This window comes from Maniola hyperantus, chromosome 15, assembly GCF_902806685.2.
Source record: "Maniola hyperantus chromosome 15, iAphHyp1.2, whole genome shotgun sequence".
Lineage (NCBI taxonomy): Eukaryota > Metazoa > Arthropoda > Insecta > Lepidoptera > Nymphalidae > Maniola > Maniola hyperantus.
In genome coordinates this window covers 2,887,819-2,903,690 of record NC_048550.1, presented here as the reverse complement: position 1 = coordinate 2,903,690, position 15,872 = coordinate 2,887,819, and the positions used below count along the sequence as shown (strand labels likewise).

The following is a 15,872-nucleotide window of genomic DNA, read 5'->3' as shown; positions in this document are numbered from 1 at the left end:
AAATTTAGGTTAAAAAAACAATAGTACCTATTTTTATAACTAAAACATAAATATGGAATTAAAAAGAATTAAATACTCGGATTTGGCTTATTATCAAAAATTATACCTGATCGAGTTTTTTGTTAAATGAAACGTTACATACAGACTATAGTAATTTTGTCTATGGGCCAGACAGCCAATCAAAAATAGATTATTCACAACATTATTTATAGTAGAGATAATAATATTAATTATAATATATAAATTAATTATTTTAAAAATAATAATAATAATCCTAAATTAGAAAATAAACCTTCGGTTTTATTCAATTTCTGGTATTTTTGGACGGCAAGGCAACGTACCCTATATACATCCTACTCTATGGCAACGGCGTTTGACCCTTTGACTCTGTGTACTCTGTGTTTTCAATCAACAATCAATCACAATCAATTTCCAAATATGTTATTGGTCTGTGATTTCCAACATATTTTTTTTAAGTTCGTTTGTGTTTGATTCAATAAATATTTAATAATATTATTAGCGGTAAAATTGCCGTTACTAATTAAATTACCATTTCAAAATGGCATCTGACGAGTCAGACGATGAACCGCTATCAATTCTGGCGGCAGCTAAAAAGGAAAACCCTGAAGAGTTCGAAGATCAGGAACCGGTTGGAACGAAGACCAGATACGAAGAATCTGACAGTGATTACGAAGTGCCTAAAAAGAAAAAGAAGAAGAAAAAGCCTCCACCTCTTAAAAAGCTAGGAGTTACTATAAAGATCAATCGTAAATTGAACACTATCATTGCCCCTCCTGTAATAGCTAGGCCAACTGATGTGTGGCTTTACTTGAAGGATCTGAACCCGACCGGTCCTTACAGCTGCTTGCTGTGCCCCGACTGGTTCATAAATCGGTCCAAAATGATTCTACATTATGCATTGAACCATAAGAAGGACTATTGTGGGATTTGCAGGTAAATCTATTTAACCATTCTATCTATCTACATAATTTTTGAGAGTTGTAATGGCCTACTGGTTAAGACATCTACCTCCAATTTGGGAACTTGTGGGAAGTGGGAGTTTGATACTGGGCAAGTATCTTAAACTTTTCAGAGGTATGTGCATTTTAAGTAATTAAATATCACTTGCTTTAACTGCAGTGCTGAGAGTTCTCAAAGGTGTGTGAAATCTGTCAATCCACACTTGACCAGTGTGGTAGAGTACAGTCTTAACCTTTCTCATTCTGTGAGGAGACAAGTTGCCGCTAAGTTACACAAGAGCCTAAAAATTGAAAAGAATAACTGCAGAGTTTCTTGCTAACTCTTCTCAGTAGAACTGCTTTCTGAACTGGTGGTAGAATCTTGACATGCTATAAGAGCCATAAGTTGAGTTTATCCATACTAATAATATAAATGTGAAAGTGTCTCTGTCTGCTAGCTTTTCAAGTTTCTACAGTTTAACTGATTTTAATGAAATTTGGTACAGAGTTAGCTTACATCCTGGGGATGGTCATAGGCTACTTTTATTCCGGAAAATCAAAAACTTCCTGCTGGATTCTTAAAAACTTAAATTCACACAGTTTTTTTTAAATACTTCTCTTTAATAATGACTTCTAGCCTCATAAACTACTGCAATACAAAAAATCACGTCATTTTATTATTACAGTCCAAGACCCTATTTATGTTTAGTGTGTAAAAGTTAATGATATTGTTTACAGATACTTTGTGCCAGACAGAGAAGCCTGGTTTGAGCATGAAAAGTTTCATTCACCATGGCCATGCTCGCAATGCATTGAGACATTCTCAACCGAACGGTTATCACGGAATCACCTAAAATCTGCACACAATCTAGTTCATTGCCGCCTATGTCACTTCAGAGTCACTGCAGATGCTGACTACAACTCCCATCTATTCCAAAAGCATGGAGTAACAAATGTAGCATCAAAGGATGAGGAATTTCTCTGGGAAATAGATTCAGAATACCCTGATAAATTTTTCTGCTTATTATGCATTAAAACTGAAAGTGTATCACCGTATAATGTAACAACATTTTTTGGCCATTTTATGGGTATTCATCACTTTACTTTAAAATGTTTGGCAAATATTATAGCAGGGAGAGATACACCTTTTTTGGTCAATGGAGCCGAAGTCAGTGACCGTTTCCTTCAACAGCAACTAAAAGAATACGGTAGACTTGGATATGTAGATCTAGAACCGAGGAATTTCATACCCTTTCAGGAGCCAGTTGAATTTAAACCTAATACAGTATTAATACCAGAGGTTAAAGAGGAGAACCTGAGTGACACAGATGATAAAGTAGAAGAAAAAGGGAATGATAATGAAATGAGTGAAAAGGATGAGAATAGTCAAAACGACGAAACCATAGACTATCAAGGAGACGAAGACTTTGATATAACCCACACAGAGGTTATACTCTTTGCAAAATGTTATCACGAATACATAGATAAATCTCTCAATAATATTAACAACAAAACTGTACCTGTAGTCTCCCATATAGAGTACGGAATGATGACAGGCGACATTGATATTGATATTGAGTGTTCTGTCTGCAAAAGTAAATTCGAAAATGCCCAATCATTTACGACACATCTAAATAAAATGCATAGTATTAAAACAGTACCCCTATTTTCATGTAGAGTATGTGCAACAACATTTGACACTTATACAGAGTTAACTAAACACGTAACTGAGGAGTTAGGTGACTTTGAAGATTTATGGATATGTCAGTTTTGTGACAAGGAATTTGATAATAGGGAACAGTGCAGAACACATTTAACCGAGCATTGGACTTCTTTGGATTTCGATAACTGTTTCAGCCCACATTTAGGGTTTAAATGTAAATACTGTCCGATGTTATTTTGGAATGAAACTGAGAGGGAAACACATCAGACTAGAGTGCACTTCAGTAAATATAAGGATGAATTTTATAAATGTGACAGTTGTTCTACAACTTTTAGTGATAAGGTTTGTATCCCAAATACATAATCTTGTATGCTACCTGCCCTATGATTCACTAACTTAGTGTTCTATGTTTTTTTTTTTTGATATTTCAAAGCTATCTGCAATCAGTCATTGAATGGAATTTTATCAGATTATGAGTGTATTTAGGGTTGTGAGAAGGTCACTCCATCGAGAAACTCTTCTCATAATGCTTTCGCTGGCCTTAGTGTGCACAAGACAGTTCTTATATTGTGGCTTTTTCAGTCTACTATCTCAGCTGCAGGTGGTGACACTGCCAGACTATTTGCATGGACTTCAAGACTGGCCTTGTGTTTCTTAGCATTAATATTTATCTCTTTAACCTTGGTGGCTCATTTGACATAGGTTGTTTGCTGCTTCATAAAATGCTTTTGGTAGTAAACCTTCAATAAATCCATACTAATATTATAAATGCGAAAGTGTGTCTGTCTGTCTGTCTGTCTGCTAGCTTTTCACGGCCCGATTAACCGTTTAACCGATTTTGATGAAATTTGGTATAGAGATAGCTTGCATCCCGGGGAAGGACATAGGCTACTTTTGATCGCGGAAAATTAAAGAGTTCCCATGAGACAAAAAAAACCTAAATCCACGCTGACGAAGTCGCGGGCATCACCTAGTTAAACATAAATATCAAATGAGCTCAGTGGCTATTGTTCAGTGTTGAACACTGAGTTAGTGAATCAGCCCGCTGGTAATGTTATGATTTCACATTGCTGTGAGCTACCTATCATTGTTGATAATCATCAGTTTTGTGCAAGTCGAATTTTACCATTGAGGAAAATTACCATTGAAGAATTTTAACAAAATTTATGGCGAATGATGCATTGCGATTATTCAATTTGTTTTTATATTCTAGTCTTGTTAAAACTGTTACTTTTTAATCACAAAAAATTTACAGCCATTTTGAAAAATGTTTAGCAGTACAGTACAATGTGTAGTACTCGCATGCACTTACTCACAGACTCCACGCACACACATGCAACAATGTGCAACAACATATATTTCATCATCATCACACTCCATGCATGATGGATGGATGGAGCATGGGTCTCCTCTCAAAGTGAGAAGGGTTTTGGCCATAGTCTACCAAGCTGGCCATGTGCGGATTGGTAGACCATATATTTCATACACATATTTAATTTGATTTCTCATGAGTTAAAGTCTGCAGTTTACAACAGTGTACTGTAAACACTTGTTTGCAACAAAAATTTGTTGTAATCACTGTTGTAAACCGCCGGTGGAGACCAATATGGGGGGCTTGTTTACAAAAGTCTGGCACAGGCCTTATTTCTTATTACCATCATCATCATGATCAACCCATCACCGGCTCACTACAGAGCACGGGTCTCCTCTCAGAGTGAGAAGGGTTTAGGCCGTAGTCTACCACGCCGGCCATGTGCGGATTGGTAGACTTCACACACCTTTGAGAGTATAATGCAGTACTCTCTGGCATGCAGGTTTCCTCACGATGTTTTCCTTCACCGTTTAAACAAGGTGATATTTAATTACTTAAAACGCCACATAACTCCGAAAAGTTAGAGGCGCGTGCCCGGGATCGTACCTCCGACCTCCGGTTAGAAGGCGGACGTCCTAACCACAAGGCTATCACAGCTTGCTTTTGTTCATATGTTAATTTGAAAAAAAAGTTCATTTACTTATGTATTTTATTTCAGGTTTGGTACATTCACCATCACATAGAAAACCATTCAAATGAAGAACAGCCAATCTACTTAATTAAGTGCTGTCTTTGTTGCACCGTGGAACCCAGTGTAGATAAAATGAGGAACCATTTTGAAGACCAACATCCAGAGATCAGAAAACTTTATTGCTCCTTAGACGCTTGTATGTTCAAACCTTTGAGTCACAGAAAGTCTTTCAAATTACATGTGAAGGTAAGTTAAATAATTTTATTGTTTTGTAAAAATACTAGCTTAGGGGGTCTCCCAACACTGCGTCTTCCGGTGCGAGGTCGCCATTCCAGCCCCCTGGGACCCCAACGTCTATCGGTTTTACGAACTATGTGCCCTGCCCATTACCACTTCAGCTTCGCAACCCATTGAGCTATGCCAGTGACTCTATTTCTCCTACGGATCTCCTCATTTCTGATTTGATCAAGTAGAGAAACTCCAAGCGTAGCTCTCTCCATCGGCCGCTGAGTGACTCTGATAAACATTATCTATAACCTAACCTAATTTTGTGCTTATGGAAAAGTAACAAGACTCAAAGACAGATTGATACTGCCTAACGTAAAATTATGCTTATTTCAAAATAACTTATATTGCATGGCAATAAGCATTCCTTCCCACGTTAAAGTAACGCCACTGCCTTCACTAAAATCATTCTTAAACAAGTGGTTGTTAGAGAAATGCTACTATTCGATTAATGAGTATTTGAAACCATATAAATGACTTGTTTAATAATTTTAAAGAGGATAAGGATAGTTTGTTCTGTATTTAATAACATAATGTGGCTAATTCCATTGTACACAATCTCTAAACTAAACTAAAACGACACGTCTAAATCTATTGCTATCCCTTTCATAATGTTGCTTGCAGAAAAGGATAGCACTAGATTTAGACCTGTTAATTTAGTTTAGTTTAGGGATTGTGTACTAGAGAATCGGCCCCATTGGCCCCGATTCTCTAGTCTCTCTCTAAACTAAATTTAGAGTATCTGCATCCTTTTCTTTTTACTAATGCTAAAAAAGGAAAAATTTCAGTGCACAATACAAATTTAAACAGTAGGTTCGCGAGTGCGTGCTAAAATTACGGGTTTTACCATCTAAAAATTAAATTTAAAACTGTCAAACTGTGTCTGTCCTTTTCATATCACATTAGTAAGAACAGCATGCAAATACTCTAAAATTAGGTTGTGCTCAGAATTAGCCCCATTGTTATGATTGACATGATTCTTGCTAATTTATACCTACCTATATTGAATTGTAAATTTTCTAATTTCTGTATTGATTACTTAAATTATAATGTACTTTATTTAATATTGCACGCATATGGCAGATTGTGACAATATGTACCTACTTAATAATTTATGTAACATCTTTTTTATACCGACAATTATGCAATAAATGAATTATGGATCATGACTTATGAATTATGAATTATGTTCCTCCACAGATGATCCACGGCCCATCAGCAAAGACGGACAAACCAGTAAGCTGCAATATATGCAGCCGTGAGTTCGTGAGCGCTCGCTCGTGCAGCACTCACATGGCGCAAGTTCACGGCCCGGGCAAGTTCAAATGCAAGCTGTGTCAAGAAGTTCTGCAAACTATTGACGAAAGGTAATTAGTCTTCTTCTTAAACTATTCAGTTTAGAAAAAAATTATATAAGAAACCTCAATATCATTTTTGAAAGGCCTATCCATAGATACCCCCACACGTATGGGTTTGATGAAAAAAAATTTTGAGTTTCAGTTCTAAGTATGGGGAACTCCCAAAATTTATTGTTATTTTTTTCTAATTTTGTGTAAAAATCTTAATGCGGTTCACACAATACATCTACTTACCAAGTTTCAACAGTATAGTTCTTATAGTTTCGGAAAAAGTGGCTATGACGGACAGAGAGAGAGACATGACGAATCTATAATCATTTAAAAAAAAAATCTAAGATGTACGGGTTCCGTAGCCAAATGGCAAAAAACGGAACCCGTACATCTTAGATTTTTTTTTAAATGTAACACAAACAGCTTTTACATTTTTACTTAGCTACTTATTTCTAGTTTGTACATATTATGCCTATTAAGTGTTCACTCATTTACATTATATCTATTGAATTTTGTGCGGGAGTTACATTTGACAATGGACGTAATTTCCCGGCTCTGTTGTTCCAGGAAACTCCACTACCTCCTCTGCCACCCTGGCCGTCACCCGTTCGAGTGCAACGAGTGTGGCAAGTCGTTCCAGTACAAGTCGTCCCTGTACATGCACAAGCAAGACCACCAGCCCAACAAGCAGAGCTACACTTGCAACTACTGCGGGAAAGTGTTTGCCGTGAGTTGAATTCAATAAAGATTAGCTGATGACCGCGACTTCGTCCGCGTGGAATTAGGGTGGGAACTGTTTGATTTTCCGGGATAAAAAGTAGCAGCTATGTCGCTTTTCAGGTCTTTATCTATACCCATGCAAAAAGTCACGTCAATCCGTTGCACCGTTGTGACGTGATTGAAGGACAACCCAACAAACCAATGTGGTTCATTGTAAACCAACAAACAAACACACTTTCGCATTTATAATAAGCACACGAGTAGATATATAGACCAGAGGGGAAGCTTCATACTAGCGGCTGGCTGTAGGTTCACTAACTCAAGCGCAGCTCACGCACACCACCATCGAACTGGGCGCAAACGGAGCGTCCGTGACACGTCGTGGTGTGCGTGAGCTAGTGTGAAGCTTCCCCTCTGGTCTATTATATCTACTCGTGTGTAATAAGGGTGACCAATCAACATTGAGCTGTGCTGTTCTCAGCTAAGCTAATTTTCTGTTGAAGCACTTATCTCTATGCAAGCTCTTCTCTTGTAGAAAAAGGATTCATACCGCGAGCACGTCCAAATCCACGAGGGTCCGCGGCACGCGTGCTCGTATTGCCCCATGCGCTTCGTGCAGCGCTCCAACATGTTGCGGCACGAGCGGCGCCACACCGGCGAGCGGCCCTATCGCTGCGCGCACTGTCCGCGCGCCTTCGCGGACAAGGGCGCTTGCACAGCCCATACCAGGTATGTGTTAACAGTTTACACCTAAGAATAAAAAGCTGCAAAAAATCTTCGCAATAGTAGAAAAACCTGATGCTTGTACATGTATGCCTAACCTATACCTGATGCGTGTACATACATCTATGCTTGACATACATTAAACATAACAAATTTTTCTACTATTTTGTACTTTATCACACCTGACATACGCAATAATGAGTGATATACTTGGAATGCCTAAAAAATGATATACCTGGTATGCGCAAAAATGAGACACATGCATGCCCAAAAATGAATCAGATACGTCGTGGTATGCGCAAGAATGAATATCGTACCTGGCATGCGCAAAAATGAATAATACACCTGCTATGCTCAAAAATTAATAACAGACCTTGCGAATGAATGATAGATCTGGCATGCTCAATCATTCTTGCGTATACCAGGTGTGTCAGTCACTCCACACCATGTCAAGTGTGCCATTCATTCTTGCGCATACCGTGTTATTCTTTCTTGAGCATGCCAGGCGAGTCACTCATTTTTACACACACCTGCCCCTCGATTGCGGTAGAATGATAGCTACAATGTGACGATCGCAATCACCTGATTGGTTGATGCTCGCTCACCATTGGCTACGATGCATTGTTGCAACACGAATAGCATAAATTTAGCCAATCACAACAATTGCGATTGTAATAATGATTGATGCAGGTTTTACAGAATCGACCTAAAGATCTTTCATTCATTTTTCCGCATGCCATGTGTTATTTATTCTTTCGCATGCTAAGTGTGTCATTCATTCCTAAGCACATGTGTGTTACACTTCATCCATTAAAGATATCAGCTTATGGAATACTAGCTTATGCTCGCGACTTTGCTCGCGTGGACTACACAAATTTAAAACCCCTATTTCATTCACCATTGAATTTTCAAAAATCCGTCATAATAGCTATCTGCATGCCAAATTTCAGCCCAATCCGTCCTGTAGTTTGAGCGGTGCGTTGATAGATCAGTCAGTCAGTCAGTCACCTTCTCCTTTTATATATTTAGAAGTATTTCTACTATTGGGATGTTTCGCAGCTAGTAATGTTATATCGTTACTGGTTTCAGAACGCATGTAAGAGATACCTCGTTTGCTTGTTTGTACTGCGGGCAGACGTTTGTCCAGAAGTCCAAGCTTACATACCATATCCGGAAACATACAGGTGAAAGTGAGTATATTATTACTAACACATACTAAAAACCGGTCAAATGCGAGTCGGAATCGCACACGAAGGGTTCCGTACCATTGTAAAAGAAATTACACTTTAATTTTTTTTGTGATGTGACCACAAATTCACGGCTTTCGGTTTTTACCCTTTACTTATGTGCCATAAGACATTGCTACCTGCTAAATTTCATGATTCTAGGTCAAGGGAAAATACCTTATAGGTTTTGATTCCCTTGACGGGTTTTGACACACATGACAGACGAACAGACAAGTGACAAGGGTTATTTTTTTCCTTTTGATGTGCGGAACCCTAAAAATTGCTGTAGGTTTTTAAAAATCCCGTGGGAACTCTTTGGTTATATTTTGCTTAGAAGGAAAATTTTACTAACACTTTTGCATTTATTATTTATACAACTACTATTAAGTACAGAAGAATATTATAGCTAACTAAATGATGCCCAAGACTTCATCTGTGTGGTTTTATGTTTTGCCTTTAGAGCTCTTTGACTTTTCGGTATAGCAAGTATATAGAGACTATCTACGGAAATAAGTTCAGAAAACATCTGCTCGTTTGTGATTGGTTGGTCACTCAAAATGGTTGACGCCCACTGACTTTTTGTTTTCGTCATTTGTATAGGATTACGTAACAAAGAGAGCCCCATGGATAGAGTCTAGTATAGAGTTAGTCCAGTGGTTAGCATGTTCGACTGCGGGTGACGAGGTCCTGGGAGAAAGATAACAGAATCGGCGCCATTATAGTATGGCTTATGGAACATTTGATAGGCCAAAATTTATTATTTGTGAAGAACCTGTTTCAGACCTGGAGTCGTGCACGGTGTGCGCGAAGGTGTTCACGAGCGCGTGCGCGCTGCGGGAGCACATGAAGACACACGTGGAAAAGAGACAGATCGTCAAGTGCCCTTTGTGTGGTAAGCTTGAATTTTTTTTTTTTTTTAAAGAATATTAGCCATGTTAAATGACTAATATTCCCCTTTCCTCTCCAACTAAGCGTCAGGCTTGTGCTAGGAGTAGGTACGACAATAGTGCATCGGGCGGGGTTTGAACCGTCGACCTTTCGGTTTTCAGTCCACTCCTTTACCCGTTGAGCTATTGAGGCTTCAAATGATAGCACTACTAGATGTTGCCCGCGAAATCTCGATATAATCCGGCTGCGGCATTGCGGGAGAATGACAGCTACAATGTCACGATCGCAATCATCTTTTTTTTTTCTCTTTATTTCGACAAAAATAATAAATGTACATTTATCCGCTTTACATCCAAAAACTTTCTAGAGTTTGTGTGGATGTTGCACATTCCTCTTATGATACTAAACTAAGCTAGAAATCGATGCAATCAAAGTGTGAGTAAAATGTAGGTCGGTAGGTAATGAACGAAATGTTACCCTCTCTGTTACATCTCTGATTGGTTAACGCTCGCTCACTATTGGCTACAATGTATTGTTGCAACAACAATCGCACAAATTCAGCCAATTATAACAATTGAGATTGTAATAATGATTGATGCAGGTTTTAGACAATCGCCTTACTGAATCGACGATATGTCAAATATAAGCTATGGTGGCGTAAAATCAAAGAAAAATAGATAGGGCGATTTCGTAAAACCTGCATCAATCATTATTACAAACTCAATTGTTGTGATTGGCTGAATTTGTGCGATTGTTGTTGCAACAATACATTGTAGCCAATAGTGAGCGAGCGTTAACCAATCAGAGATGATAGCGATCGTGACATTGTAGCTGTGATTCTACCGCAATCGAGGCCAGGGTTACATTAGGACCTGTGTCAAATGTACTAACATTTGAATTTTCTTAGAAGTTCTCTAACTGTCGTGAACTGTGGCGCTGGTATGTTGATCGTGTTTATCACTTAAGGTCACGCAGTACGCTCGACCGAAATTGGCAGCGCACGTGGGTAAACTGTTTGCTTTTCACTTGACATTGTATGAGAAAGTTGAGAGGCACGATGATTTTCACCGAAATCAAGGGCGCGAAAAGGGTTTAGGAAAAGTAGTTTTGAGAAAAAACCACTAAATTTATGTATTACAAAGTATAGTTATTTCAATTAATGAATAAATAAACTATGTCTGATGTTAAATTCTTTTAGAATTTTTATACCCCTAATCTTATTTATTTACGCCCAAAGTTGTCATAAATTTAATGTTAAAATAGGACTCTTTTGAGGCTCGCAACTTTAAAATCAATATTTTTTTCAATGTTTTATATATCAACTAGCTTATGCTCGCGACTTCGTCCGCGTGGACTTCACAAATTTCAAACCCCTATTTCACTCCCTTAGGGGTTGAATTTTCAAAAATCCTTTCTTAGCGGATGCCTACGTCATAATAGCTATCTGCATGCCAAATTTCAGCCCGATCCGTCCAGTAGTTTGAGCTGTGCGTTGATAGATCAGTCAGTCAGTCAGTCAGTCAGTCAGTCAGTCAGTCACCCTTTCCTTTTATATATTTAGATAAACCTAGATAATGACGAGATAAATGGATATAATACTTAGTTTTGAGCGTGCAGTATCAAATAATGTAATTACCCTCCTACGTTTGTATGAAGAAAGCACCGTCCTGAGCGCTCTTAATAACTGTTTGTTTGCAATTTTCAGATAAGGGCTATCAAGACGAGCGCTACATGCTCCGTCACTTGCGCACCATGCACACCCGCGCGCAGTTCTCCTGTCCACTGTGCCACAAGCTCCTGACCAGCGCCGCGGGGCTGCGGCACCATGTTATCACACATAGCAAGATTAACTCCTTCCGGGTATGTTTCTCTGGTCTGATGGGAGGCCTCGGCCGTGGCTACTTACCACCCTACCGACAAAGACGTGCCACCAAGTGATTTCGCGTTCCGGCACGACGCTGTGTAGAAACCAAAAGAGTATCCCTCTAACAAATAAATCTGGAATAGCGGTGGAATAGTTATACTCTGTTTTGTCTTTCTCTGTCATCAGTTATTTGACATTTGAAGGAAAAAGACAAAACAGAGTATAATTATTCAACAGCTATTCCAGGTTTATTTGTTAGAGGGTATGGGTTTAATGAAACTCCCATACCCCTTCCAGCCCCCCTAGCATGGGCAGGAGACAAAAATTTTATCCCCCAATTATATCCACTGACGAGGGATAAAATTTACTTGTCCACCTCTCAAAGCACGGCAACAGGGGAGAGGAGAAGTTTATCCCTAATTCGGGGACAATTTTATCCTCGACATTAGACGTGGGTTTAAGTTTATTCTCATAGAACTTAAAAAATCAAAACATGTCTCGCGGTACCTGTTGGGTTTAGGTTATGTTTGGGTTGTGTTTGGGTTATGTTTGGGTTATGTTTGGGTTATGTTTGTGTTATGTTTGGGTTGTGTTTGGGTTATGTTTGGAATATGGTTGGGAACCCCAACATAAACCCAACATAGGTCCCAAATACCAATTACCATTAACCCAATAAAGGTAAAGGAAAAGATCCAAAAACCGAAAAGTCCCCCGTTTTATTCACTGTGGATAATTATATTCACCCGTGAGCCCATGCTCGGAGAGTGGATAAAGCTGTCGGAGGGGATAAAGATTTTATCCTTTCCCCGGGGAGAAAATTATATCCCCGCCCATGCTAACCCTGCTGGGTGAGAATGCAGGTAAGTGATAACTTGTATCTGAATAAAAAGTAAAAAATCTGATATTTTATCTAATAGTAGAATATTTTGTTTTAATATAAAATATATCATCATGATCAACCCATCGTCAGCCCACTACTGAGCACGGGTCTCCTCTCTGAATGAAAAGGGAAAGTATTCCACACTGGCCTAGTGCAGATTAGTAGACTTCACACACCTTTGAGAACATTAAGGAGGTATAACATTAGGCATGCAAGTTTCCTCGTGATGTTTTCCTTCACACTTAAAGCAAGTGATATTTAATTGCTTAAAACATAACACAGACATCAGGACTACGAAAAGTTAAGTGCCCTGATAAATCTAAATTTACTATATTATTTACATATATCAGAAAGAGCAATGGTCCTAATAATGAGCCCTGTGGAATACCACACGTCACAGTTGGGAGTCACTCCTATAATTGGTGTACAATCTGCAGGCGGTTGGTAAGGTAAGAGAAAAATAATGTATATGATATACCTGATATCTCCAAATAGCAGGCCAACGTCTTAACCACTAGGATATCAACGCTATCACACTATCCAACCAATCCATTGATATGGATTGGTTCCTTTGACTTGAAAGCTATCTAAGGATTGTGAGTGCGTTATTTATAATTCTAATTTCTTTTTTCTAGTGTAAATGCTGTCCAAAAACCTACGCCGTAAAAAGAACAATGATAAAACATCTACGCAAACGACACGGCCTTAGGGGCACTGAAGTTGACTTGAAAGACTACTTCACCCGGATAGAACCAAGGGATTGCGAACTTAACCTCGACGAAGCAACCATGAACAACATATTCGGACCTCCCAAACTGAAAGTTCCCAATTTACTGATTAGTAACTTCGTAAATTTCGCGGACCAACCTAAAGTGGTTGATAATGCTGCTACTGATGAAGGTGATGATTCAGAAGAAGAGAATGAAAATGATAATGAAAATAATGATACAACTGAAGTTAATGAGAGTGAAAAGGAAAGCAATGATGAAAAAGAGACAGAGCTACAGATAAAAGTAGAAGTACATAGTGGCGATGAGGAATTAGAGCCGACAGACTTTGTTAGTGTCAAAATTGAGCATATGGATGAAGATCAGGAATAGTATACAGTAAATTCAAAATTTTCAAAATGAAAATAATGAGACAAGTGATTTAGAAGTCAGATTGACTGTTGACTATACTCTATTCACATAAAGAAGTTGGTATAGCGCTCTCTCTGTTGCGTACAAATGACAGAAACAAAAATCTCAGTGGGCGTCCACTATTTTGAGACAAAACAGTTTAGGAGGTGTACATAAAAATTTTGATGATCTCAATTTGATAATAACAAGTTCAATGTTAGCCTTGTTAGGGCTTAGCTTCCTAGTTAGGGAGACTGATATTAAGAGTAAGGTAGCATGTACGTACTTTTTGTAAAGTGATGAACATCACAATGACATTTCATCTTTGTAGAGCGTTGTCTCTGTCACTCATTACCATATGACGCTTTGTCGGTCTCAACGGCCGAGACAGTGCTCTACAAAAGACAGTCTCCTTCTAAAGATCGATGTTGGTCACTTTTGGCCGCGTACTGTAATAAATTGATAACTGCTTCGGCCGCGTACGAAACCAGTGTTATAATTCTTTTTGAGTAGATTAAATAAATATATAAATATAATATATATAAAAGGAAAAGGTGACTGACTGACTGACTGACTGAATGACTGACTGACTGACTGACTGATCTATCAACGCACAGCTCAAACTACTGGACGGATCGGGCTGAAATTTGGCATGCAGATAGCTATTATGACGTAGGCATCCGCTAAGAAAGGATTTTTGAAAATTCAACTCCTAAGGGGGTGAAATAGGGTTTTGAAATTTTGTAGTCCACGCGGACGAAGTCGCGAGCATAAGCTAGTAAATAATAAATAAATAAAAATCTTTTTTATTCGAATAAACTTTTACAAGTAATTACGAATAGTCGGATGCATCTACCACTGGTTCGGAATGCCTTTCCTACCGAGAAGAACCAGCAAGAAACTCGGCGGTTGCTCTTTTCAAATATTTGATATAGGTACAAGATTATGCCATGTATAAAATAGTATTTGCAGTCTTGTGCGTTGCCGGAACGAACTGCAGGTCAAATCCACGCTCTTTTATCATTTAGATAATCTTCAGTTGTGTAATATGCTTTTTTCAGGAGCATATTTTTAATAAATTTTTTAAACTTGTGCAAAGGTAAGTCCAAAATAGTTTGCGGGATTTTATTATAAAAGGTAATACCCATACCCACAAATGACTTTTGGACTTTCCTGATTTGAAAAAGTGCTGTTATCGATTCTAGAAGTGTTTTATGTAAATACATACATTTTGTCCGTGTATTTTGTGTAGTAGATAGTATAAAATATAATATATTATAGAATTTAGTAAATGTAATTTTTCAATTATTTATTATGAACTATGGTCCGCGACAGGCTAAGATGACAATCGGGATATGAGGCGAGGGGACGCCCCGCACGCCCGCACGTTACCCGCGCTCCTAAACCTGTCACGTTCTATAGTACTCACGCACTTTGTACGCGTGATTTTAGTTCGGTATATAACAATCCTGTGGGAACTTTGATTTTGGATTAAGCTATCTGTAATCTGTACCAAACGTCAAAAATGAAAATCGGTCAAACAAATGGTCTGTGAAAAGGTAACATACAGACAGACAGACAGACTTTCGCATTTATAATATTAGTATGGATTAAATTTGTTATTTTTATGTCGTAAGCAATGATAATATTATATGTAATTTAGTCGTAAGTGTTTTCGTTCTCTTTTATATTGTAAATATTTTGTTGTATTACTTTGTTCTTTCTTTTCATGAGATGTGATTTCGTATAACTTTATGTTGGGTCAATAAAAGTTTTCGTCAATTGTTTATTTTTTATTTTTACGAATCGATTGATCCTTATTTGTTGTATTTTTTTTGATCGTGTGATTTTGGGAAAGTGCATTGCGCCAGATTTGATCACGAGAACTCTTCGTCATCTCCACGGACGAGAAAATCGCTACGAGTCCGTCCTACTATCGTCGGATTGCGTCGGATAATGTCCACGGTACAACGATAATTCCACCAGGCAGCGTGTCGTCGTGACTCGCAACGAAACACCACGTGACCGCAACGGATCGCCGCGTGACGTCAGCAACGTCTCGTTGCGCTTCTCAACTGTGCCGTACGTGGCGTTATCGTCGCGAGACTCGACGGTATCGTAGCGAGACTCAACGGTCTTCTTCGGTCTTCCTTACCTTATTCTACGCTACGTGGGGTCAGCACATTTCTTTTTC

At 38.5% G+C, this 15,872-nt stretch overlaps 1 protein-coding gene across 4 annotated transcripts; it reads left to right on the top strand.

The window, feature by feature from the left end:
• The first annotated feature begins 460 nt into the window (after window positions 1-460).
• Window positions 461-15,461, top strand: LOC117989148 (zinc finger protein 569-like). 4 transcript variants are annotated; one of them, XM_034976460.2, is made up of 10 exons: window positions 461-954; window positions 1,698-2,964; window positions 4,653-4,871; window positions 6,111-6,277; window positions 6,827-6,986; window positions 7,515-7,708; window positions 8,792-8,886; window positions 9,710-9,820; window positions 11,522-11,676; window positions 13,196-15,461. In XM_034976460.2, exons 1-10 carry the CDS (start codon window positions 560-562, stop codon window positions 13,658-13,660), a joined length of 3,228 nt encoding a protein of 1,075 aa, XP_034832351.1. In that variant the 5' UTR covers window positions 461-559; the 3' UTR covers window positions 13,661-15,461. The 4 variants fall into 4 exon arrangements, with proteins under 4 accessions (XP_034832351.1, XP_034832349.1, XP_034832350.1 ...); XM_034976458.2 differs by having other exon boundaries at window positions 9,698-9,820; XM_034976459.2 differs by having other exon boundaries at window positions 8,792-8,892.
• Window positions 15,462-15,872: the final 411 nt, after the last annotated feature.